The sequence below is a fragment of the Canis lupus genome, chromosome 12 (genome assembly GCF_011100685.1).
Source record: "Canis lupus familiaris isolate Mischka breed German Shepherd chromosome 12, alternate assembly UU_Cfam_GSD_1.0, whole genome shotgun sequence".
NCBI lineage: Eukaryota > Metazoa > Chordata > Mammalia > Carnivora > Canidae > Canis > Canis lupus.
Window position 1 is genome coordinate 70,461,502 of NC_049233.1, and position 16,182 is coordinate 70,477,683.

The 16,182-nt window shown below is 36.0% G+C and overlaps 1 protein-coding gene across 3 annotated transcripts in view; it reads right to left on the bottom strand.

Annotated features, from left to right (window-relative positions):
• The window catches only part of HDAC2 (histone deacetylase 2), a 29,389-nt gene that overhangs the window by 6,869 nt on the left and 6,338 nt on the right, over positions 1-16,182 (bottom strand). For all 3 annotated transcript variants that reach the window (XM_038554999.1, XM_038555000.1, XM_038555001.1), the window contains exons 2-8: positions 11,966-12,078; positions 10,808-10,925; positions 8,767-8,841; positions 8,027-8,165; positions 5,286-5,427; positions 1,751-1,843; positions 1,559-1,667 (exon numbers count right to left, since the gene is read on the bottom strand). In XM_038554999.1, coding sequence (XP_038410927.1) covers positions 1,559-1,667; positions 1,751-1,843; positions 5,286-5,427; positions 8,027-8,165; positions 8,767-8,841; positions 10,808-10,925; positions 11,966-12,078 — 789 coding nt within the window. The remainder of the gene's footprint in view (positions 1-1,558; positions 1,668-1,750; positions 1,844-5,285; positions 5,428-8,026; positions 8,166-8,766; positions 8,842-10,807; positions 10,926-11,965; positions 12,079-16,182) is intronic.

The window sequence follows — 16,182 nt, forward strand, 5'->3', positions numbered from 1 at the left end:
AGGAAAACAACTATAAAACCATATACAACATTCATCATTACTGACTCTCATATAACAAATTTTAAGAACTTATTAAATAAAATTCAGGATTTTTCCTCCTACCCTAGAAGTTCCCTCCATGATGGTGATCTTTCACTTTGGTCTGGACTCCTAGTACACGTTAATTCCAACACTTGATCAAATATAAATTTTGGGTGCTGCACTCCTAATCCCCCACACATCTTTTCTCAGAAAGCTACTTGAGAATGTGCTCTACCAAAATTAAGATGAAGACAGAGGAAAAAGTAATGCGGGAGGGAAGGCAGGCACACAGAAGGGAAGCAAAGAGCTCCTTGTTCTACCAAGCCTATAGGGAGGGGATACTCATCCAACAGTAACAGGTCAGAAGGCTATTCTTCAAGAAGGTCAACATAATGGAATACTTGATGCACCTGAACTTCTGAAGCTACTTAGTTTAATAATGAGTAAAGAGAAAGCTAAGTAATGAAAAAAATCAGGCAAGAAAGGTCATACAATAAAGAAAAATGTGTTAAGCTGAACATGCTTTAATGTTGATGACACTAAACACTGAATGCCACAACCACAATCAGATTTAAACTGTAAAAATTAAGATACTGGAAGAGTGTGTGCATGTGTTGGAGACAAAGTGGTGAAAAAGACCTGAATCCCTCCCTCTTCTTCCATGATGGGAAGTGAATAAACAAAGCTGAAATTGAAAGTAACAAAGTTTAGGGATCCCTGGGTGGCGCAGCGGTTTGGCGCCTGCCTTTGGCCCAGGGCGCGATCCTGGAGACCCGGGATCGAGTCCCACATCGGGCGCCCTGCATGGAGCCTGCTTCTCCCTCTGCCTGTGTCTCTGCCTCTCTCTCTCTGTGATTATCATGAATAAATAAATTAAAAAAAAAAAAAAAAAAGAAAGTTTGGGGCACCTGGCTGGCTCAGCTGGATGAGCATGCAACTTTTAAAGATTTTATTTATTTTAGACAGAGATAGAGACGTCAGCAGCAGGAGGAGCAGGGGGAGACTAAGAGAGAGAATCTCAAGCAGAGTCCCTCACAAAGGGCTCAACCTCATGACCTGAGCTGAAATCAACGGTCAGACGTTCAACATCCTGACCACTCAGGAGCCTTGAGGAGCGTGAGACTCTTGATCTTGGGGTTTTGAGTTAAAGCTCCATGTTGGGTGCAGAGATTGCTTAAAAATAAAATCTTAGAAAGAAAGAGAGGAAGGAGGGGAAGGAAGGAAGGAAGAAGAGAGTCTGCGTGTTATTTGGAAAAAGATTGACAATGGCTGCCTTGGTTGGGACTTCAAGCAGCTTTATAAAACTATTCATGTATGAATGTACCGACATAAAGACCACCTAATTTACTGAAACAAGACTATAGTTATGAAAATCAATTCCAAATGCATACATACATTCAACAACAACAACAACAAAACAAAACATAGGGTTCTGGGTTAATACAATAGGCAAAAAATTAAAATAACAACTTTTATGAGAAGTTCTTGGAAAGAAAAAAAAAATTTTCCTGGGACTATCACCCAGGAAATAGCTTACCTTTGACTGTCAGATTGAAGCAACCAAGCCTATCACCAGACAGTGAGTCTGCACCACACTGTAGCACCACAGCACTGGGTTGATACATCTCCATCACTTTTGAGATAATCTATGTACAAAATAACAAATGTTACCACCTTCTCTAAAAATCTTTTAAAATTCCATTTTCATTTTGAAAAGAATAATACTTACAGGCTTAAATATTTGCCCATAGGATTCATCATCTATACCATCTCTCATTGGAAAATTGACAGCATAGTATTTGCCTTTTCCTGCACCAATATCCTAAAATGCATGAATAAACAGCTCTTAGTGCGTTTCATAGTAAACATGTTTGCGTGTTAATATTTTTTTACAGGATTAAAAAACTAGGTAACAATATCAAATTCTGAATTCATCTGTTAGGTTAAGAAAGGAAATAATAGGGACCCCTGGGTGGCTCAACTGTTGAGCATCTGCCTTCGGCTCAGGGGTGATCCTGGGGTACCAGGATCAAGTCCCACACAGGCTCCCTGCAGAGAGCCTACTTCTCCCTCTGCCTGTGTCTCTAAATAAATAAAAATAAAATAAAAATAAATAAATAAATTAAATAAAAAAATAAAAATAAAATAAATAAAAAAATCTTTAAAAAAGATTAAAAAAAGGAAATAATACAGAGTAAGTCTATATTTCAATATTAATGGATTGCTTTATTAAGCTGGAAAGAATCAATTCCAATTAATTTGTAATGGTTATTTTGGGGAAAAAGAAACTTAACAATTAAAGGCAGTATTCTATTTGACCAAGAAATTAATCATGAACAGAATATTTAAGACATTATGGAAAACAGATACCCTGAGCCAAAGAACTGTGCAGGACAATTGTCTCTATAATGCAGAATCCTCCTTTGAAGCTCACTTCATGGTATAAGTTTATTTATGATGAAAGAAAAGTTCCAACTGTCCTCAAGTTTTGACAAATGCAGACTGAAGCACCAAAATCTGCTCTATAATTGGGCTTGAAATAAAGTCTTATTTCTACTTGTTGAATAAATACCACTCTTGATATTAATATTCCCCAAAGTAAGAGAAACTGAGAGCTGGGTCCAGCAACATATACACACACACGCATTTACCCTAACACTGCATGTACTATGCATATACATTATGGACGTGCAGATGCGTGTAAATCTACCTATATGCGCTCACACACACACAGAATTCCTAGAAGAAATGGTACAATACAAAAACTGCTACAAAGTAAGTTCTTTTTCTAAAAAAACATATTTTATTTATTTATTTGAGATAGAGCAAGAGAGAATGTACTGGGTGGGGGAGGAGGAGTAGGAGAGAAAGAAAGAGAAGCAGGCTTCCCGCAGAGCAGGGAGCCCGACACGGGGCTTGACCCTAGGACCCCAGGATCATGACCTGAGCCTAAGGCAGAAGCTTAACCAACTAGGCCACTCAGGTGCCCCCAAACAGTTCTTTAACTGCAACACGAAAGGACTGGTGGTGGCTGATTCTTACATTCTTAAATTAAGTCTCAATATATGTGAATCTTTAGGATTACTAATGCTTTTTTACAAGTCTCCCCTTCTCTCTCATATAATGATTGAGTTTGATTCATTTTTAAAAAGCATAGTTTAGGGACGCCTGGGTGGCTCAGCGGCTGAGCCTCTGCCTTCAGCTCAGGACATGACCTCGGGGTCCTGGGATCGAGTCCCACGTCGGGCTCCCTGCATGGAGCCTGCTTCTCCCTCTGCCTGGGTCTCTGCCTCTCTCTGTGTCTCTCATGAATAAATAAATAAAATCTTAAAAAAAAAAAAAAAGCATAGTTTATCCTTCAACATTAGAGTTATGATCCAAATTCCAATGAAGAAAAAGGAAGTGGAATTACATATCTCCCGCAACAATTTTTCTTGAAGAAACCTAAAATGTTTAACTAAATACAAACCATTTAGATGTTGATAAACTAAAGCACCGTGAATCCGTAAAATTCTGCACTTTAAAAAACTAAACTCCTGGGACATACTTTGACAGTAAGATTTCAGAATACAGAAAGTTGGTCAGCACTTCTCACTCTAACCAAAACCTGGCGCCTCAGCTGCTCCCTTGTTGCACCAAGCTTTCTCCCTTCCATTTCTTATTCCTCAACTGCTGCTTTACCATATCTTTTTCTTCTACTTAAAGACTCCCAATCTAATCGATACAAGCAATGTTAACAATGATCTAAGCTCAGAGTAGCTTTCTTTTCTAATTTAGAATGAACCGGAAGGTAGAAAAGGGAATGTTTATTAACATCCAGAGATACACACAAGTTTTATGAAATTCCAAATAGAACTCCATGCATAATAGTTTTGATTTCCTTATAAAATTTTAGGGACACCTTTATAATAACTAAAGAGAAAATATGCTGACATTTCCCATAGTAAGTACAAAATCTTTAGTGAATAAAAGAAATATTGAAAGTCATTCTATAATCTTTAAAAGATACCCACTCTCCAATATGTTCCAACAACTTTAAACAATAAGAACACTGTCAGAAATTAAAACAGAGGCCATGTTTTGCCATTTTTGATTATACTTAAAAGACTTAGTTTAAGCTTAAAACTGCGAAGGTTTTTGCTGAATTTCTACCGGGTGCAACGGCTACAGACAAAGGAATTCTACTGGTTAGGGTAGTGAGTGGTTCTCAAAGTTTAGTGCGCAGAATCAGTTCCCGAGGCCTGACAGGATGTCCCCAGGAGATGCCGATTCCGCTTGCCTAAGGCTCATACTCTAAGAATCACTGGTATGTAAGTTAGGGCCAAGCGGAGAAACGCACTGACGGAGCTAGCAGGCATGGAACTGAATATACAAATTTGCAATTTTAGAAGCCACATAATTTAAACTCCAACAAATTAAAATTAAATGACTGACCTTCTACTCATTTTAAGATTTCACCATCATGACTGTTACTGAAAGAGCACCATCTTGTGGTCAAATAAAGAAAGCACATATTTGAAAAATAAGGCTACTCTTCAAAATATTAGTTGCTAAAATAAGCTGTAATACATACCACAGATCTGAAAAATAACCTTAATTAGAAAACTCTGAACTAATATTGAATGCCACGATAAGAGAAATTTCCTATACAATCCAGGATGAATTTAAAAAGTCATTTAAATCTTTGAATAAATTTTCAACATGCAGGTAGGTTGGGTCAAGAAAAGCCAGTGAAGCAAAACTACCGGAGGAACTTTGTACAAACAAGATGTGACCAGTGGTTTTATACTCATAAAATAAAAGAGCACTAAATGGGGGGGGGGGAAAGATTAAAGTAAGACCTATTAAAGCAAGACTAATCATAAAAGGGGGGGGGGGTAAATACAAGAACCTAAAATAAAATAGACTTAGTTCTATTTTCATCCACCAATCTTTACAATCAACAGCAATGCTGGCTACTGTGAAGTAGGTTTTGAAGATCCAAATAAACATCAAGAAAACTGCTTCTGTGCTTCAAGGATGTTCAAAAATAATTATTCGACCAAAGAAAATGGCTGAGCAAAAGTCCTCTCAGTTCTCACTAAATTTTTGCCTATAGTCAACAAAAGTGAATTCTAGCAAATGTTATATAGCATATAAAATGACTCAATTCTGCATATAAATTTTAAATGACTCTAGAACAGTATTAGTTTAGATATAGGATTATTATCTTCTTCAGTTCTAATATTTATATCATATTTATTCAGATAGAAATTCAGTCTTACCCTCAAGTCTCCTGTTCCAGGAAAGTACTCCCCATATTTATGGAATGATACAGTCATTACACGATCTGTTGTGTAAAAAGCTTCTTCAACACCATCACCATGATGGATATCAATATCAATATATAACACTCTCTGATGATACCTGAAAATAAAGCATCGGTTAAGTTTTTTTTAAAAGGTTTTAAATGAGAACCAGGTTCTTCTGAAATGGGTTCAGAAATATTTTCGAGCTCTTCCATTTCAGAATGTTGAATCCTTTCTCTTAATTTCCAGCCTAAGAGACCATTCAAACATCTAAAGTTACAAGACTGAGCCTCCGATCTTCAAATCCTCTCTTTAGCCCCAATCTAGGTAAGAAAAATGTACTTACTCTCTGTGAAATCTGTCCAGTTCTATATGTTCTAGAAACATACTACCAGTTCCTATAATATTAACAACTGAAGATTATACTGCACTTACAGGATGGATGATTACTTTAAAACGTCTAATAAATTTTCAGTATTATAAAACAGTGGTTGGCAATCTACAGTTCATAGCCCAAATCTGACCAATGGAGTCTTTTTGTAAACCTTGAGATTAAAACAGTTTTTACATTTTTAAATCACTGAAAAATAAAATTAGAAGAATATTTCGTATGTGACAATTTAGGGAAATTCAAATTCCAATGTCCATAAATAACGTGTTACTAAAACACAGCCATGCTTATTTGATTATAAATGATCTATGGCTTCTTTTGTGCTTGCAACTGCAAGTAGTAGTTGTGACAGAAACCATCTGGTACTCTCGTCCCTTCACGGTGCTGCCTGGAGCACTAAACACTGCAGCGGTGCAGTTACAACTCAAATACATTTTAAGGCCATGTAGATCACCATACCGTGACATCCCATTACCAATACATACCCATATCAAAACAAAAGGAAATGAATTCTGAATTTCATCCTTCTATGGCATAATAATGGAGTATTATTTTGTTATTGAATAAAATGGCAGAGCATTGCATGTTTATTATAGAAGGATACCACCACTATGCTAAAAGAAAATAAACAAACTGATATCAGACTAAGGACCCTGATAATATCCTCAACTCACAGGAAAGCACCATTCAGTAAAGAAAAAGAAAAAAGCACGGGCCACCTGAGTGGCTCAGTGGTTGGGTGTCTGCCTTGGGCTCACGGTGTCACCCCGGGGTCCCGGGATCGAGTCCCACACTGGGGTCCCCGCAGGGAGCCTGCTTCTCCCTCTCCCTATGTCTCTGCCCCTCTCATGAATAAATAAAATCTTTTTAAAGCAGAATGTCTCATTATAGATTTTCTTCACAAAAATAAGAGGTGTTAGCCAAGTAAATTTCTGAGTGGTTCATAAGTGGCTTATCAACAGCCAATTAAATCATGATAGATCACGTCAGTTAAAGAAATATGTCTAGAGGGATCCCTGGGTGGCGCAGCGGTTTGGCGCCTGCCTTTGGCTCAGGGCGCGATCCTGGAGACCCGGGATCGAATCCCACATCGGGCTCCCTGCATGGAGCCTGCTTTTCCCTCTGCCTGTGTCGCTGCCCCTCTCTCTCTCTCTCTCTCTGAGATTATCATGAATAAATAAATAAAATCTTAAAAAAAAAAAAGAAATATGTCTAGACAAATTAGGTTAAGCTTGTTTAAGGGTCTACGCAGTCAAGAACCACTGCTCAGAGACGGAGACACAGGAACCACACCAACAGTTGGTTGAATTAAAAACCAAGCAAATAGGGGATCCCTGGGTGGCTCAGCAGTTTAGCGCCTGCCTTGGGTACAGGGCGTGATCCTGGAGACCGGGGATCAAGACCCGCATCGGGCTCTCTGCATGGAGCCTGCTTCTCCCTCTGCCTGTGAATCTGTCTATCATGAATAAATAAATAAAACCTTAAAAAAAAAAAAAACAAGCAAATAATTTCAAGTGGTTTTCCTTGGCTCTCAAGGAGTTAACTGAAACATTTTAGCTGTTTATCTGAGGCGGTAATACCAAATTTTACACTAAGAAATTAGCCTCAAAAAAAAAAAAAAGAAATTAGCCTCAATAAACAATATGCATGGAATAACTACAGGCAAGAATATTTTTTGATACTGACAAAAAACTCCTTCACTACAATCTGAAGTGGAATCTATTAAGACATGTTACAACTGATAATGGTTAAAAAAAAAGAGAAACACCTTTGTAAATTTCCAAATTCTAATGTTCCTCTATAGATCTCTCCTTCAAACTGCAGTCGGGGATCACTGTAAATCTAACTCCTTTAGTAATTTAGAGATAATTATACCCATTAGTAAAGAACAAAGCCCCATTCCATGTGGAAGCTAGGCAATTAGCTAGATTCATCAATAAACAAATTTCCTTTAACACAAGTTTCAAATTTCTGCCTTCAAAAGTTAAAACTTAGAAAATGTTAGAGCATAAACTTCCAGAGTCATGTCATCTTTCATTAGGTGAAACTGTAACTCAAATCTAAAACACTGAACGACTCTTAGGTTTTTTTAAAAGGGTATATTTAATATGAGTTTTATAGACATGTATGTGCATTTCTCATGCTTATTAATTCAAGGAATGGGAAAATGTTCTGTATTTCTACATTGGTTTGTAACGAATCCATAGAAAACTCAGCACTGAACTATTTTTCACCCACCATTTCCTTGATATTTTTTAAGTCATAGATTTATATCATTTTAATTAAAACTTTTCCATAAGGAAAATATCAACATAAATTAACTTACTTTAGTAATTCAAGGATGGCAAGTACAATATCATTAACATAACAGAATCCTGATGCTTCTGATTTCTTAGCATGATGTAATCCTCCAGCCCAGTTAACAGCCATATCAGTTTGTTGTCGGTTTAACTTCACAGCACCAGCTAAAAAAAATACAGGGTAGACTTCAAAAGTGTTTAAAATAAAAAAATTAATATAACAAGACAAAAGCCCTATAGCAAAGAGTATGCCACGTATAAGTAAGAGTTTAAAATTACAAAAAGGATCATTGTCTAGGACACTAACAACAGTTTCTCCTTAGGTAAGTATTATCCTATAGCGGTGATCTGATTAAATAAGAGTATATATGGAAAGTGGTAGCCAGAAGAGAGGTAGAGGAGAGAAATCTCTAAGTGAAAATACAAAAGTAAGGAACCTAAAAAAAGTTCAAGTCATTACGATCATAAAACATGGGGTTTATTTTTAAAGAAAGAAATCATTACTTTATTTCGTTTTTAAAAAGTGAGCTCTGTGCCCAACATGAGACTTGAATTCACGACTCCCAAATTGAGGCATAAGCTCTACCACTGAGCCAGCCAGGTGCCCCAAAGATGGGGATTTCTAAAGACAACTGTACTAAAAACATACAGATCACTTTTTAGTATCAAAATCCATCATCACTAAAACGCTTTGCTTTAAACAGGTAAACCAGGAAGATTAATACCAAGTTTAAATCAATCTTTAGATCTGAATCAGGACACTTACCAACTGAGCCACCCGTTGAGAGCTGGCAAAACTCAAAGAGTCCATCAAACACTGGACAGTCTTCTCCAACATTAACTGTGAAAGACGGATTTCAGTTACAATCCATTCTACGAATTAATGAAGTTTTTTCTTACAAAAACTATTCCTTACAAATATTTTTATATGATGTAATCACGGATCACACATCACAGTATAAATCTAAAGTTTGCTATTTAAAAATATAATTAATCATTTTATCCAAGGTAATTTCAAGGGTTATATGTAAAACATCACCACCAAATCCTACCAGGATAATTTGTAGAAAATCTCAGCTCTATTATCAGAAGATCAATAGCCACCAAAATATAAAAGGTATTTGAATTATTTAAATTAAAACACGCACTTAAATATTAGGCATTTCTCCTAAAACATACAACAAATTAATCAAGGTTCTAAAAAACTTAAAAAACTTTAATTCCTTTATGATTTACTTTTTCTAAAACTCCTTAAATGCACAGAACATCCATAACTTTGAAATATATTTTAGTGAGTACTAAAAAGACAAAGCAGCTGGCTGCCTACCCAATCTTAAAGGATGGTAAGAATTAACTAGGTTCGGAGCAGCCAAGACATAGAAGGAAGGGGTAAAGCACAAGGAAACAACACGGGTACATGACACATTGCAATATATTTAGTTCCTCAGTACTGACAGGATTAAAGGGACATATTATTTATGTACATGACCCATTCGCAGCCTCTTCCCACCCCAATTATAACCTCTTCAAAAATAAGGGTAATTATTTTACATAGCTTTGTATACCTTTAGTTTATTAGCATGATAATGAACAGCTTTTAGTTTCTTACTATTTAAATATAATCATAATCTTAATATAATTCAGTATTATGTATTAAATCAATCCTGTTAATTCATTTGCCCTATCTACACAGGACTTTTAATCTAAGCCTGAACCTGTATCCAAAAAAAAGGTATAAAAAATATGTTCTACATGCATTATAGCATTTTATTGAGTAAATGAAATAATCTAAGGTAGAAATGGGTACAAAGTTCTATGAATGTATAACTTATCAAGCCACTACACCTAATTTAGTATCTGAAATTGTTCTTCTCAAAAAAAATCACTGAAGTGATTTTAAAATCATTGTTATTTAAACATTTTACAGCAAATATTGCTTTTTTTTAAAAGATTTTATTTATTTATTCATGAGAGAACAGAACTGCTGATGAGAATGAACTTCAGTATCATGCTTTAAAAAAAAAAACTGTTTCAATCATTTTAAGACATTTCTCATTCCACTTTCAAGCCAGGCAACCGCTAATAACAAAACACGTATCTATAAAAGAGAGTATCACGTAGAAGAAAATCAAAATCAAAATCACGTAGAAGAAGCTTCACTAACAAATGGAACAGATTATGTATTAACAATCCAGATTAACTAAAACACACAAAGAGAGGTAAGAGATCCGTACATACACCAAGCTAAGGCCAATCCAAGTAGACTTTTTTTTTTTTAAAAAGGCAGGGAAGTAAGGTCTCCCCACCAATACCCATCATCCCCAAGGTAACATGGGACCAAAACAAAGACTAGAGGAACATCCAGACAGCTCTTGGGCCGTCTGGCAGATGGATATCTTAATTATCCTTATTCCCAAGAGCTCAGGCTTCGGGTAGATTTTGTTTTGGGTTTTACGATTTTCTTTCCTTCTTTCTGGGAGAGAAAGTGCTCAGGTCCGCGTGAGGGCGCACCCACAAGCAGGGGGAGAGAGGGACCTGACTGTGCTGGGTGCGGAGGCCGACGCAAGCCTCGAGCTCAGCATCAGTGAGTCAACTGAGCTACCCAGGCGCCTGGTTTTTTTTGTTGTTTTTTTTAAAGCAGTTTTAGTATTTTTAATTTTTACATTGACTTTTCAAACCAGTAATTAACTAAGGAAGTATCTTCCTCAGGCGGAACACCTACATGTGGATATTCTAATGATATGCTTCTAGAAAATACTCACTGATCCTTAGTAAGATTAACATAGACTTTTAACATAGAAACGTACATCTCTGCATCTGCTTACTATACTCAGACATGTTATCTGGTCTTATTGAACGTAGAAATTTGATGTACTCATCACTGTGGTATTTTGTCATTTCTTCAGCAGTGGCTTTGTGGGGCCTCTGTGAAGAAAAACAAATGTCAGAATGGTGGAGCCACAACTGGTTACATCAGAGTCATCAAACACCACGTACACAATTTCCCCTAACAATCCTCTCAGAAGAACTAGCTCTGCCAGAAAATAAATTCCAAAGTGAATCCAAATTTATACGTGTATTTCTTAGAAATGAGTAATCAATTCCAAAGCTAATTCCTACTCCTTTAAAGCCATTAGACAGGTCTGACCCCAATTATACATTCCTTTTATTGCAGTGGAAATGGGTCAATGCTTATAAAGTTGAATCTGTTCAGGAACTCTCACTTTCCATCATAAACCGTCTGCTCTGTATCAAGTGAGACTGAGACTCAAGCTCAATTTTAAGTCTTTGTTCACAATCTCTTCCTTTCCTTTGCCTATCCTAATTATCCTTATTCCCAAGAGCTCAATTTCATTTTTAACACACTTTTCCCAGGAGGCTTCCAGAAAGTATATAATCCAACCCCTCCTTTCCTGTAAATATTTGTTATCTGAAAAAAGTAACTCATATATACTCAATACTAGTAACTGTTTCAAGTCTTTCTTTTCTCCCCAAACAGGCAAGAACTGTGTCTTGCATTTGTTTACATATACTTCCACATTAGTGCAAAAGCACTTAAGGTAGGTGTATCCTAAATGTTAGCTGTACTGTACACATCCACTAATACACTGCTCCATATGTCAGTAAGTATTTGTAGAATTTCCTACATAATTCTTCTGTAATAGTCAACTCTTCAGCAGCACAGCCAAGTAAACCACTATTGCAACAAAGATATTTAGTTTGCTAAACTGAGTTGTTGGCCAAAATGTGAAAAGGTGGGATATGAGAAACTTTTGAAAAATGGTCGAGTAAGAGGGTTAAAAACCATTCCCACACTGTTTTCTCTGAAGATTAAAACAAAAAGAGTTTGTTTTCTTCCAGAGTTTGTTTTCATCTGCTAAACGCCATTTAAGGGGATTAATAATTTCAAAGTAGATTAAAAAAAAAAAAAACAACACTGAATATTTACCAAAAGGTATACTTACGTATATTTCCATTTTTCTATATAAGCCATAATTTAGCAGCAAGTTATGGGTCATGCGGATTCTATGAGGTTTCATGGGATGACCCTGTCCATAATAGTAATTTCCAATATCACCTAAAATAGAAAAAAGACAACTGAATAGAGAATCTTTACAGTCTAAATTTATGTGTGTTCATCATCACAAGGCACTTACCACCTAATCAAGATTTAAAACTTGAAATGATCTCAGATCTTTCAATTTTCAAACTGTACTAGAAAGCCAAGATACTGGGTTACGTTAACTGTGGTAACTTCATTAATACACGTTTATTAGAGATTAAAAGCAAGCAAGCTTTTCAGATTTTCAGTTTGCCAAAATTTATTTAGGATTAGCCCTAATAAAATACTTATAACAGTAGTTTTAGTTACTTAAATTTGAAAATTAATTTTTTGTATTTATGGACAAATTCAGACGCCTAAAGCAAATTCTGAGTTTCATTGTTATTTAAACATTTTACAGCAAATATTGCTTTTTTTTTAAAAGATTTTATTTATTTATTCATGAGAGAGAGAGAGAGAGAGGCAGAGACACAGGCAGAGGGAGAAGCAGGCTCCACGCAGGAAGCCTGACGTGGGTCGCGATCCGGGGTCTCCAGGATCACACCCTGGGTTGAAGGCAGGCGCTAAACCGCTGAGCCACCTGGGCTGCCCGCAAATATTGCTTCTTGATATTTACTGGCATCCCAGAAATATTTTACAGTTGGCATTACGGGAGTTAAAATGTTCTACATATCCATATTACAGTCTATAAATTTTTGCTAAATAAAATTTAGGTCCTAAATAAAGTTTTGCTCTAATAAGACATACTTGTGACATTTTTTTTAAGATAGTAAGAATATTTTTGTCTCCTTCTTCATGATTAAAAGTCGTTAAGTGCCAGCCTATCTGTCACATCTTATGTACCAATGTATTAATACTCATGCATTAAGATTTAATTCAAAATGAACAGACATAACACCAAAACCACAAATTTTCATCTATTGAATTTCAATGAAATCAATACTTTTGGGTACAGATCCAGTGTTTTTATAATAAACAAAGGTTACCTTGGGGTTAAGGAAACCCCTAAAAACATACTATTTTTAAAATGTAACAAGCACCTTTTGCAACAGCTTGTATTAAATTAGAAGTCACTTTTAGTATTAATTCTAGTCTTTAAATAAGTAAGTCCGAAATTTTATTAGGACAGTCAAGTTGATTTTAATGGCTCAAAGTCAGTCATTTCAACACAAGTTTATATAAAAGCTAGAGCTAAAGAACGCTATTTCCTTACCTTCATGATAAAAAAAAAAAAAAAATCTTTCAAAATCCTGCCTAAATACACACTTTTTTTGTTTAATAAAAACTGAGAACTCAGAAACTTGTGTTTCTCATCTCACTCTTCCATATATTTGATCATGGTTCAGGATGCACATTCCTGCTTTCTTACAGGCTTATTTTATAACTTACCTATTTCTAAATGCCACCATTGCTTGATTTTGTTGGTATACCACTAATTTACCTAATTCTTCACTTCCAACACCAACTGTTCTGAAAACAATATATACACAGCCATTTAAAGTGAAGTCACCTTTCTTAAAACAAGAGCCAACAGGACTAAGACAATATACATAAGTAGGTAAGCAGGGCTAAAGGGATGTGCAACATTCCTCGCACTTACCACAATTCAGAGTCTATGCATGAAACAAACTCCCTTTATAAGGGTCTGCTGTAAAGCTAGCTTGTCTCTACGTGGCTGGCACTACACAGAGGTCCTTGAAAGCAGCCTGCTCTCAAATTCTTAAGGTACAGAAAGTCCACTAGAATTACAAGTTACTGCAAGGAAGGTATTTCTAATCATCACTACCAGAAGAGATCAAGAGAGTAAGAATAAAAAAATTAGTCTTCAAAGAACTTCCAAATGCCTCTAAGATTTACTAATACAAAATGTCTCTAACACCTATCACACTTTAAGATCAAATATGCTAGTTATAGACATACTTAGAATCCAATGGAAAGTCACCAATAATCTAAAAACAGGAAGGATACCAATAACCTACAGAAGGGAGACTACCGTTACATTTCTCAGCAAGTCTGTTTAAAAAAAAAAAAAAAATGAAAAAAAATAAAAATAAAAATAAATGATAGCAGTAATTAACATTTTTCTGAGTGCTCACTAGGAGGTACTACTCTAAGCACTTCACATATATGTTAATCTTCTCAATTAACCCCATGATGTAGGTATTATTACTATTATTCCTATAGTGAAGAAAGGTGAAATGCAGCTAAGTAAGGTAATATCGCCAAAGTAAGCTAGCTAGCAAGCCAGAGGAGCTAGATTCAAACACGTGCCGAGCAACGCAGACAATCTTTAGCAGCAGCTACTAGGAGAGCAATGGCACTACAGTCACTAACAAGAAATGGTAGGGGAAAGCCTGGCAAGAAAATGATATATTATGGAATACAAATATTTAAATAAAGGCTTAGAGTCTTTGTTAATTTACAGAAAATGAATATAAGAAACTACTTATCCAATTAATCAAAGTTAAAAAAAAAAAAAAACAATTGGCTTCTGGATTTTTGTAAGATTATATATAACTTTCAACAAGTTTCTCTGCTTACAATTTAGGGGCCCCAGTCCTTTCATAAGTATGTGCACTACCTAAATGACATATGTCTACAGGGGAGCTAAGCCAAAGATAAGTGCTATTTTGTTTATCAAAAATTCCTCCAAAATGTAAGGTTATAAAAAAAAAAAAAAATCTCCCAATGCTCTCTGGCTTAATCCTATTATATCTCAAAATTCTCTACAAGATTGCTTTGTAGCCATCCAATTCTTATTAAACATAAAATGTCTTTTCTTAGTTTCAAGAACCTACAAATTCCATTCATGATTTAAGCGGTTAGGAACATAATGGGCATTTTAAATGTTATCTTGATTTTCAACCAAATACACAAAAATGCATTACCAATGAAGCAAACATCCAGAAAAACTAGCATAAGGTGGTTCCTTGAATGCAACAAACTTTGTCACTATGAAGAAATAACCATAAAGAATTAGTTATTTGTAAAATTTGAGAAAATTGCTTATTCTTCAAAAGAAGCTATCAGAATGAAATGGCTACTAAGGTCCACACTCTTATCCAAAGTACCTGGGGGACTAGGTGCATTTTAGGTTTTTTTTTTTTTTTTCAGGTTTTATAAATGTAGCATGTTACATCTGCTATATATTATGTGATACCCTGCGGTCTGTCTGCACACCATTCTATAATCAAACATTAATATTTTTTGCAGCGGGGATCCCTGGGTGGCTCAGTGGTTGAATGCCTGCCTTTGGCCCAGGGCGTGATCCTGGAGTCCCAGGATTGAGTCCCGCATTGGGCTCCCTGCATGGAGCCTGCTTCTCCTCCTCCCTCTGCCTGTGTCTCTGCCTCTCTCTCTCTGTGTCTCTCACGAATAAATAAAAACTTAAAAAAAAAAAAACATAAAAAAAATTTTTGCAGCAAAATGTGTGAATATTCACAGTAAGGAGAATAAAGATCATAAATATTAATTCAGATAAGCTTGATTCCAAAGGAGTTGCAGATTTTTCTTCCCGTTTTCAGAACATTTTGAATTTTAAGATTGTAAAATATGCCTTTATTCTTTTTTTAAAAAATTTTTATTTATTTATGATAGTCACACACACACAGAGAGAGAGAGAGGGAGACAGAGACACAGGCAGAGGGAGAAGCAGGCTCCATGCACCGGGAGCCCGACGTGGGATTCGATCCCGGGTCTCCAGGATCGCGCCCTGGGCCAAAGGCAGGCACCAAACCACTGCGCCACCCAGGGATCCCGCCTTTATTCCTAAAGATAAGTGGACTACAAAAATTATCCAGAAAAAAAAAAAAAAAGAAAAAAGAAAAAGCTACAGTATTATTTTCATCTTCCACACACTATTTGGTCCACTACTAGCTAAACACTCTCCCACAGGGTTCCATATACCACTCCCCTGGATTTTATTTCTACCCCTTAGCCTCTGTACACAACAACCTTTACACATCAGCGGTTTCCCACGTTCGTTCATTCACTTAACAGATCAAGAGACTACTGTGAGCCGCGCACTATTCTAGGTGCCTGGGTAAGTCAGTGAACAGGAGTGCTGCCCTAAAAATCCCCATCTCTCAGGAATAAGTCACCTAATTATTTAATCTGCAA